Source organism: Mustela putorius, unplaced genomic scaffold, assembly GCF_011764305.1.
Source record: "Mustela putorius furo isolate JIRA1106 unplaced genomic scaffold, ASM1176430v1.1 tig00000145_pilon_pilon_pilon, whole genome shotgun sequence".
Lineage (NCBI taxonomy): Eukaryota > Metazoa > Chordata > Mammalia > Carnivora > Mustelidae > Mustela > Mustela putorius.
The window spans coordinates 16,432,570-16,446,440 of NW_025421294.1; the positions used below are offsets into that span (position 1 = coordinate 16,432,570).

The window sequence follows — 13,871 nt, forward strand, 5'->3', positions numbered from 1 at the left end:
TAAATGATAAAAGTACTAGGAGCATCTTTTGTTCTAATATTTGGGTTTTGACCTGGGCTTCTAAGATTTTGAAATTTCCTGGGTCGTAGGAGTGTCTTTTGTCCGATGAAGTGACTTTGGGGGCCTTCTGGGTGGGGGTTGGTCACCAGAAAGATCAAGCCATGATTAGAAGCTTGGAATGTTAATCCCCCTACCCCGTTCTCCAGAGAATGGGAAAGGGCTGGAAATGGAGTTAATGACCAGTTGTACCTACACTATGCCTCCACAGAAATCCCCAAAGTGTGGGTTGGGAAGAGCTTCCAGGTTGGAGAACACACGCAAGTGCTGGAGAGTGGCACACCTAGAGAGGTCCCGGAAGCTCTATGTTCCTTCCCATCTTGCATCTCTCCCATCTGCATGTGCATCTGTATCCTTTATCATATCCTCTTAGAGTAAAGAGGTAAGTTGTAGGTAAATGGTTTCCCTGAGTTCTGTGAGCTATTCTAACAAGTAAATCAAACTGAGGAAGAGATCATGGGAACCTTTGACTTATAGCCCATCAGTCAGAAGCACAGGTAGCGGCTGCTGTGGACTCTGGGCAGCCGGGGTCGGTGAAGGATCTCAAGATGGCTGGGCGAAAACTTGCTCTAAAAACCATTGACTGGGTAGCTTTTGGGGAGATCATACCCCGAAACCAGAAGGCCATTGCTAAATCCCTGAAATCTTGGAATGAGACACTTATCTCCAAGTTGGCTACTCTCCCTGAGAACCCCCCTGCTATCGACTGGGCTTAGTAGATGTGGCGAAGGCTGGCTTGGTAGATGACTTTGAGAAGAAGTTCAATCCCCTGAAGATTCCTGTGCCAGAGGATAAATACACTGTTCAGGTGGACGCTGAAGAAAAAGAAGATGTGAAAAGTTGTGCTGAGTTTTTGTCTCTCTCAAAGGCCAGGATTGTGGAATACGAAAAACAGCTGGAGAAGCTAAGGAACATAATTCCGTTCGATCAGATGACCATTGAGGACCTGAATGAAGCCTTCCCAGAAACCAAATTAGACAAGAAGAAGTATCCCTATTGGCCTCACAAGCCAATCGAAAACTTATAAACTTGAGGTGGGGAAAGAGCTCTGGCCCTCGTATTATAAACTCTGGACATTAAAAATAATGGATATGGAAAAAAAAAAAAAAGAAGCACAGGTAGCAACCTGGACTTGTGACTGACACCTGAAGTGGTGTGGGGGAGGGGCAGTCTTGTAGGACCGAGCCCTGAAGGCATGGGATCTGGCGCTATGTCCAGATAGAGCTGAATTGTAGGACACTCAGCTGGTATCAAGCGTTACATGGTGTGGGAAAAACCTCCACAGCTGGTGTGAAAAGTAAAATTTTGAGTGTGGTCCCAGCAACAGAATCAAGGAGGCACACAGGAGGAGGACTGGGGGTTTTCTCCTCAGCACTGGAGAGGCAAGAGTGAACAGCACACAGTTCTTTCCAGTCTGGAGACCCTCACAGTCCAGGGGAGAATTTCCATAAACAGACAGTCATAAGATTGGGTGAAAAAGATCAGTGACAGAGAGATGGTCAGGGTGGTCAGAAGAGTGTAGTGAATCAGCATAAAGAGGGAGAGAAAAGCAAAGAGGGGAGAGAGTGAGGAGAGAGGGTCAGGGCTGAAGCTCACCCCATTCGCTTCAGCCTCATGGCAGTCATCATCGTTCCCTCAGAGTGAACTGGGTATCTACTATGTTCAACCACTGTGCCTTGCCTTGAAGACACAAGATGGGTGTCTCAAAGACCAAACGAAGAACTTGAGAGTCTTGCAGATTTCCAAACTCGAATCCCTGACTAGTTAAGCCACCCAGTTTCAGAGCAATGGGAGTTTGTTTGCAGTTCCTTCTCTCTTCCTTGGGGACACAGCAGGTGAGACTGTTGTGCAAATTGGCTGGGATTCTGAGCCACAAGATTCCTTGGCAGTAGCTTCCCTTGTCAAGCCTGGCACACGTTTCCACCTTCAGAGTACCCCAATGTCCTTGGAGTAGGCAGGTGGCCTGTGTTCTTACAGCCAACCCGCCCAGCTAAAGCCAACAGGTTCTGGGTCCTTTAATCTTTCAGGACACAACCTTGGCCTTTTGTGGACAGCTAATCAGGAGTCGGCAAGCAGCTGCTCAAGGATACATTCTAGAAGAAAGTGGTGTCAGAGTGGAGTGGGGGTGCAGGACACAGCCTGGCAGGGGTCTCCTGTTTCACACCCAGTGTCCAGCTATTCTCTGGTAGCAGAGGCAGATGAGTGTCACCATCACCATCAACCCCACAAGTCAGTTCTCTTCCTTTGTGGGGCTCTGAGGCCCCCAGGGGAGGCTGGGGTTGGTTTTTTTCTGTATAGTATGTATAGTACAGTTGTTCTCTACATATAGTCGACTTTATGGGCTTTGACATCCAACCCTCCATTCCACTCCTCATAAGTATTTCAAGAAAATGCTGCTCTTTGGTGTAGTAAGGTGAGGGTTAACAATTAACTAGTGAATTTAGCCACTTTGTCATTGATGACCTTGACAATAGTAGTTTTAGTGAACTGGCAGGGACTCAAATTGACTGGAATGTGTTCAAGAGATTATAGGCAACTCTTTTGAGGAGCAAAAATGGAGCAGAGAATTAGACTAGAGCTGGAGGGTGGTATGAGGTTAAGAGTTGCTTTTTTTTTTTTTTTTTTTTTTTTAAGATGGAAGAAATCACAGCATATCTGATAGTGTGTGTGGGTTGGAATGATCCAGTAGAGGCAAAACTGATGAGGGAAGAAAGGCCAGGTATGGATAGAGAGATGTCCTTGGATGAGATAGAGGACAAGGAACTTTTTAGCAACGTAGTACAGCTGTGTAGGGCAGGTAAAAGTTTTTCCTTGACCGTCTTAGGGTCCCTAGCTAAGTCTGAAAATTAAACTGACAAAGACAAGAGATGCATACATATTTACCTATTCTCAGTTTTGTGGGACATGGGCTCCTTCATACAGAGACAAAGACCTGAAGAAATGGTTGTATGTTAGGGTCTTTATATAAGATTTGAGAACAAGCAGGCGGTAGTGTACAAGTCTAACAGGACAAAGGATATAAAGTAAGTGTAATCAATGTTGGGAAACTTGGCAAGGCATGTTTGTTTGGATTCTTCTGGAAAACTTCCACCTTGGAGATAAGGATGCTACTTTCCTTTTGGTTTGCAGAGAGCACTCCTTAGAAGACAGTTTAGGATCTGCTTGAGGCAAGGGGAGGGAAGGTCACAGAACTTCTGCGTCTGCCATTTTCTCAAACTCCTTCACTGTGAAATATTCAATATGCTCTGGTGCCATATTTTGGACTACTGTGTTCTGAATACTATTGGTGGGTTGTTAAATAGACATTATTAGATATTAAATCACATAAATTTACTATTAAATAAACTATTTTTAGGTTGGGGTGCCTGTGTGGCTTAGTTAAGCATCTACTTTCGGCTCAGGTCACAATCCCAGGACCCTGGGATCCAGCCACAGGTAAGACTCCTGCTCAATGGGGAGTCTGCTTCTCCCTCTCCCTGCTGCTCCCTCTGCTTATACTCTCTCTGTTAATAAATAAAATCTAAAAAAAAAAAAAAGGTAATAGGTATTCAAAACTTATCCCTTCTTAATTGTATTATTACATTTACCATTAACTGTTTTCCTTTTATTTTTTTGAGATTTATTTCTTTATTTTAGAGAGAGAGAACAAGAAGGAAGAGGGGCAGAAAGAATCTCCAAGCTGACTCCCAGATGACTGCGAAGCCCGCATGACCCATGAGATCGTTGCTTAACCAACTGCACCACCCAGGCACCCCTGTGTTCTTTTAAAGAAAGACTTTTTTAAAAAAATTGGGTATAGTTGACATACAGTGTTACATTAGTTTCTTGTCTACAACATTGTGATTCAACTTCTCCATGTGTTATGCTCTGCTTGCTCCTCTCAAGTGTAGCTCTCCTCTGCCACCATACATGTCTGTTCCAGTATCGTTGACAGTATTCTCTGTGCTGTACCTTTTATTACTGTGTAAGGGGCAGGTGGGGGCTAGGTAGGGAGAGATAGATAAGGGGCTCTGTGATCAGGCTCACAGAAATCCCCAAAATGTGGGGGGAGGGGGGAAGAACCAGAGATAAGGGGACACATCTGACCATCCTGCCCTAAGCGGGTGGGGTGAGTGTCTTTTCATGATAATCACCTGTGAGCCATGAAGAATAATCAGACCCTAAAAAGGAAATAAGCCATTGAAGATGTTATCACGAGTCCTTGCTCAGTGATATTATCAATAGAAATGTTAAAAGGATTTAAGTCCCCTGGTTAGTTTTCCATAGAAGACCATCCCTAAAGGCACTCAGTGACAACTCTCTCACTCTGGAGAGCTCGTTCTGTGTCTTCGCTAAAATTTCTATCGCTCTTCTCTCTGTTCTCTGTGAGATTCATTCTTTGACTCTGTGAGACAAGAGCCTAGCTCTCCTGGTTCATTACCGTGACTTATTCACTGGAAGCCTATTACCTCCCATTCTCTCTCACCCATTTTGCTCATCCAACCACCCATGTTTGCTAGGGCAACCATCAATTGTTTTTCTGTATTTATAGGTCTGATTCTTTTTTTGTTTACTTGTTGTGGGTGTTTTTTCCCTTCAGATTCCACATATGAGTAAAATCATATGGTATCTGTCTTTTTTGACCTATTTAACTTAGAATAATACTCTCGACTTCCATCCATGTTGTTTCAAACGCCCCAATCTCATCTTTTTTGATTGTGGAATATTCCATTATATGTATGTTGCAGGATTTCTTTTCCTTTAGTGCCTGTGGTTCTTGGTCTTGCCACTTTGAAGAATGAAGAGGTAGATCAAAGAGTGGTGGCAGCAAAGCAAAGTTTATTGAGCAATAGTACAAAGCTCCCAAAGAGGGAGGGGACCCAAGAGGGTTGCTGGTTTGACATTTCAATGTAGGGGTTTTATGGGCTCTTGGGTTTTGACTGCTTTAATCTGATTAACCCTCCACGTGCCTGTCATCCAATCAGGTTTTTGTTGACAGGCTTATCTATTAGATAGTTGTTCCCTTGGGTAAGGGTGAAGGGCTTCTTCTAGGGTGGTATTTTGTAGCGGCTGGGACCAATAGGGTGGTGGCCCTCACTGCCTTAGATCATGCTATCTAGCTGCAGGCCGCCACATCAAGCTTTTTGTTTAAATTCCCTATTGGCTGGGTTGACTGGGTGGCTCATTTGGTTAAGAGTGTCTGCTTTGGCTCAGGTCCTGATCCTGGAGTCCTGGGATCTAGCCCCACATCAGGCTCTCCTCTTTGCCCACCTCAATAAATAAGTAAAATCTTTTTTTTTTAAAAATTTAAAGATTTTATTTATTTATTTGACAGAGAGAGAGATCACAAATAGGCAGAGAAGCAGGCAGAGGGGTGGGGGGTGGGGGAAGCAGGATCCCCACTGAGCAGAGAGCCCAACGCAGGGCTCGATCCCAGGCCCCTGAGATCATGATCTGAGCTGAAGGCAGAGGCTTAACCCACTGAGCCACCCAGGTGCCCCAAATAAATAAAATCTTAAAAAAAAAAAAAATCCTACTGGCTTTTGAGCTGGCTCCCTGGACCTGGATTAGGATACCCAAGGCCATTCTTTTCCTTACTGTTACAGACAAGTTGTAAGTTCTCCTACTTAAAGCTGGGGCATTGAGTAGAGCCTAGAATAACAGGCTGGAGCTTTTTTCCTTCTAAGGCTAGTTTCCTCTTAGGACAGGGGTGTGAGTGCCCTTTTCCCTGCTTGCCTTTCTTCCAACTATCCTTTGTTATATTCATATATGTATACATACATATATATATGTGGATACACACAGTATCTTCCTTATTCATTTGTCTATTGATGAACACTTATGTTGCTTCCATATATTGGTTATCATAAATAATGCTACAATAAACATAGAGATGCATATATCTTTTAGAGTTAGGGTTTTCAATTTCTTTGGGTAAATGCTTAATAGTGGAATTATTGAATCATATAGTAGGTAGTTCTATTTTGAACTTTTTGAGGACCCTCCATACCGTTTTTTCACGATGGCAGCTCCAAGTCATATTCCCACCAACAGTGTATGTACCGTACTGTTTTTGTTTGTTTAAAGATTTTATTTAGTTATTTGACAGTCAGAGATCACAAGTAGGCAGAGAAGCAGGCAGAGAGGAGGAAGCAGGCTCCCTGCTGAGCAGAGAGCCCGACCAGGGGCTCGATCCCAGAACCCTGGGATCATGACCTGAGCTGAAGGCAGAGGCTCTAACCCACTGAGCCACCCAGGCGCTCCCGGTACTGTTTTGATTATGATAGCTTTGAAGTGTATCTTGAAATCTAGAATTTGTGATACTTCCAGCTTTGTTCCTGCTCAAGATTGCACTGGCTCCATTACTTATGTTCTTGCCGTCATGTCTGCTGCATGTGGATGGTAGAAATACCACACACGAGTGCATTTTTGCACGTGTCTTTCCCACCTCCATGCTTACTGACATCACTTTGGTATTTTGAAATTGGCGGTGGTGGGAGTGTTTACCGTAACTGCCATCATTAGGCATCGGGGCCTTGTTTTGGTGGTTTTTCAGAAGGAGAGCTGTCTCGTAACCATGTGTGAGTCCACTGGGGGGCTCAGCGGACCAGTGGAGAGACTGGCCTGAAACTGAGCACGGACAGTTCACTCACAGGAACGGAAGAGAGGGGCGGGGCATTTGGACAGGGGAGTAGACAGATGTGGTCAAGAGCGTTTTCCTATTTACTAAGTAGAAAAGGGAACAAGGTACTCATCTGAGGATATGGCTGGGAAGGAAGTGTGGGGTGTTTGAGGTGAGAAGACTGTGGGACAGTTAGTGGATGAGAGAAATGTAGTTTGTTGTTATTTTGCCCAGCGCCATTAAAAGGCCCCTTGAGGTTAGTGGTTATGAATTTGAAAGCAGGGCTGTTATGGTGAGTGTGTATTTGTCTCCAGTCTCTTGCAGTGGCAGGAGTGAAGCCCTGAGTAATGGGAAGCTGGATTTACCCAAGTGTGAGGTTTTGCAGTGCTGCTATGACTATGTGTGTGGGTAGCAGGCGAGATAAACGTGAAGGTCACCACCTCAGAGAACTGCCTTATTCATTCTAGCTAAAATCACGCCCCATCCCCGTAACCATAATCCATTATCCTGTTTGTTTTCCTGTTTTGTTTATTGGATGTCAGATCGCCTGGCTCACCCATCCTCTTTGCCAGCCGGGACCGTACTTTATTCACTACGGAATGTGCGGTTCCTACCACAGCGCCTGGCACAGAGTAGATGCTCGGTAAGTGATAGGTCGAGTAACTTCCTGAATAAATGAATTCACTTGCTCGATCTTGGAAAATCCGTGCGGTCCAGTGAAAAGTACTCGGATTCTTCCCACGTCCCTTTGTTCCTTGCTCCATGGTGTTTGAACTTTGAGGAGCAGAGGAATTCCCTTACAGGGTCGGACATGCTAAGCCGCGAGTTTTTTTTATTTCCTGAACACTCCCAGGGTATATGGGCCCAACTTAAAGCTTTTGAGGCAGCTGCCTGGGTCGTGTGTGTCCTGCAGTTGCTGACCTTTGTCACATGGGACTCAGCAACCCGGAGGAGGATTATATTACAACCAGACTTGGAGGCCGGGTGGTTTCCGTATTTGTGATCACTTGTCTTAGGGCTGCTGCGTCTGAAGAAGCTCAGGCGAGGTGACAACAGAAAAGCAGGGTTCCAGAGGCGCAGAGCCCGGGGCGGCCCCTGAGTCAGCGCCTCCGCCTCCCGAGGCCCGCCGCCCACTCCCCGCGGTGGCGGAAGGGGGCGGGGCCCGACTGCCCGTCTGTTCCTGCCGGAGGACAATAAAGTTTCCAAAGTTTGAAAAGGGAGGAAAAAACCCTTCCCCGCCCCTTTGGCGGGGCGGGTGTGGGCGCCCGCGGCGGCGGCAGAGCCCGGCGTGCGGGGATGGGGGTCACGGTGGACGTGCGCCAGGTGTACAAGTACCCCTTCGAGCAGGTGGTCGCCAGCTTCCTCCGCAAGGTACCCGCCCGCTCCGTTCCGGGCCGCGCCCGCGTTCCCCCACACCTCCTCCGGCCGCCCCGACCCCCGGCCGGCCCAGCCGTCTGTGTCCCGGGGCGCCCGCCGTCTGCCCCTGCTCCTTCCCCTGCCCCCGCGGGAGTTCGAGTCCGCGCTCTCGCGCCCCAGCTGCGGGTTTTGCCTCGGGATGTGCGGGGCGTGGGTGGAAGTGCATTTCCTCGAAGGCTCCCCATCGCTCCCTGGGGTGCGGGGAAGGCTCCGTGCGCGGCAGCACGTTCACATCCTGCCCCACAGTACTAGGGAATGCACGTTCTGGAGCCTGGTTGAGGTTGCTCGTGACTTGTCGATCTTTCTAGTAAACCATGGACCGCCCCCCACTCCAGTACAAGCCAGTGGGAGCGGTGGAAGCGATCACCCTGGTTTACTCAGCACTGTTGCTCTACCACCTTAATATTTTTTGAAAAGTCCGTGGGGCTTGCGGCTGGTAGCTTACCTTCCCTGTGCCTTAGTGTTTTTGATCTGTGAAATGGGGGAAATAAAAGTACTAACGGAAAGGGCTGGTTGTGAGGAATCAAGTGAGATAATTCATGTAAGTGCTCAGACTGGTGTTTAGGCCTCTAAAATGTTAGAGTTGTTCGTACGACTATAACTGCACCCTAGGCTCACTGCTCAGTGGTCCTCTTTATCCCAGGGGCTCCTGCTAGGACTATGCTCCTGACTGTCGAATAGGGAATTTCTTGAGAAATCCAGAGCACCCAGGCCTGGGAGCTGAGACTCCTGAACTGTAGTATGTCTCTGACTCTAGTTACTTCATTGGTCAAGGGTCATCTTCTCTTTTAGGCCTCTCTTTTTTCATCTAAGATAGGAGTGTTGTATTAGGCATTTTAGGATCCCTTTCAGCGTTCACTTTTTAAAGCAAGATTTGCAAGAATTCTAATTTGCCTTGGGTAGCAGCAACCAGGAAGTGTGCCCCATATATAATGCAGAAGCAAAACAGAGAGGCTGGGAGAAGAAGTTAATTTTTTAAGTGGTAAGACAGGACCTCTATGGGTGATGCGGTTGGGGACCCAGGTCGCAAGGATTGATTAGGACACTGGTTAACATGGTCTTGCCATAGAGGCCCCTCCCATGTCAGATCGTTTGTATTTTTCACCTAGTAGATGCTCAATAAAAACTAGTAAATGATGAATGAATAAATGACTGAGAGCATGAATTGTGGATCTGGTGGAGACTTTGCCTTAGGCCAGACTTCTGGGCCCAAAGGAGAAACAGTGCATACTCCATTTTTTAAATTAGGACTGGCAGTCTGGAGTGTGGATTCCTTAATGCCACTGCTCCCTTGGAATGCCTTTCTGGATTATCCTTATCAAGAGCTGATCTCCATCTTGACAGAACTGGGGGAGCACTTGATCTAGGCATCACTGCCATCTTCTCCAGTGTTGGATAGTTACTTCCGCACATACCTTTTCTCCTCATGAGACTAAGCTTCTTGGGGGAGGACTCATTCCCACAGGAACACATAGCACAATGCCAAGCTCTCTTTTACAGAGGACTTTGCGTGTAGTCATGCTTCTGGGCTAAATGCTTTTCTTTTATTCAGCAGGTGTTTAGAGATACTTTTCTCCTGTGTGCCAGGCTCAGTGCTGGGGCCCACCCAATAGATGCTCTTCTCATGGAGCTGATCATCTCTAGTTGGGGAGACTGACATTAATAAATGAACAGCTAATGAACACATACTTACAATTGGTGATGTGTATTTATGCAGAGAAAGTTCACGTTACTGGGACCAAATACAGCAGGGAAGTCCTGCTAAAGTTCCCCAGGGTGGTCATTGGGAAAGGCTTTCCCGAAAAAGCGGCCTTTGTCAAATGATGGCTGAAGTGTATATAGGAGTTTCTTATGGAAGAAGGGAGGGGGAGGAAGTGCTTTCATACATCATCCCATTTACTTCATCCAGCAGCTGTGGGAAGGATTTAAGGACAATTTCCATTTCACTACCTAGAGAAACCGAGGTTCAAAGAAGTTTAAATAACTTTTCCAAGTTCCCACAGCCAGTTTTTGGGAAGCCAGGATTTCACATCTGAATCCAGAGTCTCAACCTGCATCTCCAGGCTGTGTGGCCTACCACATAATAGGCATTCAGATGATTATTGAGGGGGAAAAAAATGTTCCAGAATGATATTTGCTGTGCTCTTTATCTAATCCCAGTGTTCTTTTGTCTAGTCTTTTCTCAGGGTGTATTCATCGGGGACCCTCTGTCCCTGATATAAGGGCATAGTATTGATGTGTGGTAAGGTGAGAAAATACAGTGTTTCAGTTTTCTGTTGCTATGTAACAAATCACCCCTGTTACTTAGTGAATTAAACCAGTGGTAAACTTTTGGATCTCACGATTTTGTGGGTTGACTGGGCTCAGCTGGCTGGTTTTTGTGTGCCATATGTTTACAGGTGAGGTCATTCACAGCACAGAGCTGCATTCAGTTACAGCGTTTTAGTATTCTTACAAAACACTTGGCCAAGTAACTGGCACATAGTAAATAGGATATTTTGGAAGGTAGGGCTAGGGAAAGAATATTTTCAGAAAAGGCCTAGCAGTGGGACAATGCAAACACTATGGGTGACACCATACTTCTGTTCTTTTTATTCACAAAACAATGCCTCAGAGGGGCTGTGTGAGTCAATAAATTATGAGATTTTAGTAAGTCTACTTACTGTGAGCATTTCACCTTACATTACAGAAAGCCATGAACTGGAAGTCAGTAGATCTGGATTCTGATCTTTGTGCTTTCCCCATTAAAAGTGGTTTTGGGGTGGCCTTGGGACACGGTTTTAAATAGTCTGTACTGTGCCCTTGTGCAAATTAGAAAGAGGCCTCATCTGGGTGGTGGGCTCTACAAGCTCACAGATAGTGGGACTAGTGGACAGGAAATGGGGCTATTTATTGAAAATTAGCAAAAGGAACTATTACCCCGTCAGGCTCTTGGGCTGTCTAAGCTCTAGAATTGGAGGCTGAGTGGGTGTTCCAGGCAAGGCTTTATCAGGGCTTAATGCTCCAGTACAAGGGAGACAGAAAAAAGATTCTGCAGTCTGGCTCCCCAAGGAGAGGTTTTAAGGAGGATTTGGCTGAAAAAGGGTCATCAGTGGGGAGGTCCATCTTGGCTTAGATTGGTTTGGTTTTCACAGTCAAGCATCCCTCTTATGTGGAGGGCTTGCACAGTGTCTGAGGTGGATCAGACCAGTTGAGAAGAGTGTGTGGGGAGGTGGTGTTTGGAGCTTGTGCCCCTTGGCATCCAGCTTAGTTTCTGATGGCAAGCAATACCTGCTGGCAGGGCTAGAAAACTGGGTTATTGTGGCTTGTTAGCCAGTTCCTGGGTGTGGGGACCTAAGTGTTGTCTGTGCTCTGTCTCAGTGCTCCTTCCACTAGGTGGCTGTAGACCTGTGCCTGCTGACCTGCGACAGCCCTATTGCCTTAATTTCGTGTCTGTGAAACAATAATGCCACGTACCTCACCTGTCTCCCAGGATTGTTGTGAGGATCAAACATATGCGAGTTTGAGAAACATAAGCTTTTTCTAAGTGTAAGGTAGTAGGAATGATCTTTGTGGTTTAATATACTTTTATTTTTCTTTTAGTCTTTATGTATTTTTTTTCAAAGGAAGGCACTTGGCAGAAGGAACAATCATATGAGGATCTCTGGAAGCATTTAATCTGATTTTGCACAATGGTATGTTTGAAGCTGTTTCAGCACCGAGGATGTTCTATTTTAAATAGAGTCTACTGATCTACGTCTTTTGGTATGTTAGGACTTGCCTTCCAAGTTATTATATACTACTATTTTTAAAACCTGAGGAATGTTTGCTCTTCTTACACCTGCCTGTTGGATACCACAGGCAAAATATTAGCTACATGCTTTCAAAGCTAAATGGCACCTTGAAAACAAACACCACAGAACTCTTTGTTCATGGAATGTAGTGTTTCTCAATGAACCCTTATGGAGGAATGCTGTGAAACCCAAAATGGTTTATTCATCAGATGCTAAACTGTAGTTTCCATGCACTATATTGTTGGTGCACCTGACAGTGCATTAGGCTTCTTTGTATGACTCTTAAGCTTTCCAGCTCTTACTGCTTACAGCTGTTTCCTTCCTTTTACTTAAAACCACCTACAGAGAGCAGGCAAGGTTGCGTCGGTGCAGGCCAGAAGCTCACTCATCTCTACAGGCTTACGTGGGTCTGTTTGCTGTGTTTGCATTCATGAGCTGGATTCAAACACTTCTTCGGTGTTGTCTACCTAAAATTTAAAGTAATTGAAAAGGACTCAGAGGGCCCTTGTGTTGACTGGATGTTCTTGTTTATACTCAGTTAAGGCCAGAGAAGTTAGAGTTTTTCTTACTATAGAGTTGTTTGTGTTGATTTTCTTTTTGTGCTGTAGGCAAAGCAGGCATTGTGAATAGGGTGTAAGCTTTATGGGCAGAGATCTTTCATTTGTTCCTGATGCATCCCAAGCACCCAAAGAGATCCTAGAACATAGTAGGTGCTCAACAAATCTTGTGGAATGAGTGAATAAAATGCACCACTCTGGAGTTTAGCCCTGTGTAATTTCAGATGGGAGTTAGTGTGGGGGTCAGTCTTACGGCCCTATAATAAAATGGACAGATTAAAATAATTTCTTTTTGCTTCAACACAGTGGTCTCAGGTTTTTATTTATTCTAGCCAGGAGCCTGCTGTGCTGAACAAAATGGTTTGAGTGTTTACCCTTAAACTCATAAAGGGAATTTATGAATGGCTATTTCCATTTAGAGTAGAAAGTTGATTGGGTAATTAATAATATTTTCATCTCTGATCCTATCTTTTCTCCCTTGCAAATCTGCCACTTGTGGGGAACATCTCTTCCTGAAAAAAATCCTGAAATATTTGGGGTAAACTGATATTTCGGAAATAAATGATTTGACAAATTATAGGGCTAGTTTAACATAACAGTCATTTATCTTTTTACTTACACTGTAATAGTCTTTCTTTTATCTTCCTATCCTCAATCCTGCTAGAAGAAGATTAGGTACGACATGAAGCAGAATGGTGCAAACGGAAAGAGCACCGGCTCTGACATCAGACGGGGGGACGGAGCGCTTCTAGCTGTGTGAGTTTGGGCAAGTCACTTCTCTGTTTCAGGGTCCTCATCTGCAGAATATGATAATAGTAACTGTCTTCTGGCATTGTTGGGGGAAATTAAGTGGATAACGCACGTAGTTGCATGTAACCTACTTAACTTCATGTTGGCACACAGTAGGTGCATTAAAGTACTTGGTAAAAATCTTGATAGTAATACTAACCACAATAATTTCTCACATTGATTCTATGAATATGAAAATAAAAAGCTGAGAGAAGTAGTCTGCAGAAATCTTCACCAACCTGGAATAATAAAGAAAAGAACGAGCACGAATAAATGGTGCATATTTGAATTATGACTTATTTTTTAACTGTTGTTTAAATGACATGAAGGTGTGCTTGGAAACTTACGTAGTGGTGGTTGTGGCTTAATCAGTTTATAAAAACTCGGGTAGTTTTTAACTATCAAAGCAGTAAGAGTGAAACTTTTGTATGTCTACTAGTGGACATTTATAATAAGTCTGTGTATCATTTTGCCTTTGGGAGATGAGGAGGTAAATAAAACATGGCCTGAGCCATCAAGGAGCTCGCTGTTAAGGGGACAGAGGGAAATATATTAATTTTTATCATAAATGCTTTGTCAGGGGCATATTACAGACATAGTGTGTGGTGCAAGGATCGTATTTTTTTGTAAGATTTTATCTTTAAGTAATTCCTACCCTACTGTGGGCTCGAACTCACA

At 45.0% G+C, this 13,871-nt stretch overlaps 1 protein-coding gene and 1 pseudogene across 5 annotated transcripts in view; both read left to right on the forward strand.

Annotated features, from left to right (window-relative positions):
- The first annotated feature begins 566 nt into the window (after window positions 1-566).
- LOC123390827 lies at window positions 567-1,166 on the forward strand (annotated as a pseudogene).
- A 6,562-nt stretch (window positions 1,167-7,728) lies between these two features.
- The window catches only part of PRELID2 (PRELI domain containing 2), a 65,095-nt gene continuing 58,952 nt past the window's right edge, over window positions 7,729-13,871 (forward strand). The window contains exons 1-2 of one of the 5 annotated variants that reach the window (XM_045075339.1): window positions 7,881-8,029; window positions 13,069-13,160. Coding sequence is in view for 2 of the 5 variants with exons in the window: in XM_045075338.1 (XP_044931273.1) it covers window positions 7,955-8,029 (75 nt within the window). In the remaining 3 variants the exon portion in view is untranslated. Of the gene's footprint in view, window positions 8,030-11,677; window positions 11,819-13,068; window positions 13,161-13,871 lie in introns of those variants that run through there. The other 4 variants (XM_045075340.1, XM_045075341.1, XM_045075338.1 and 1 more) reach the window with 4 other exon arrangements.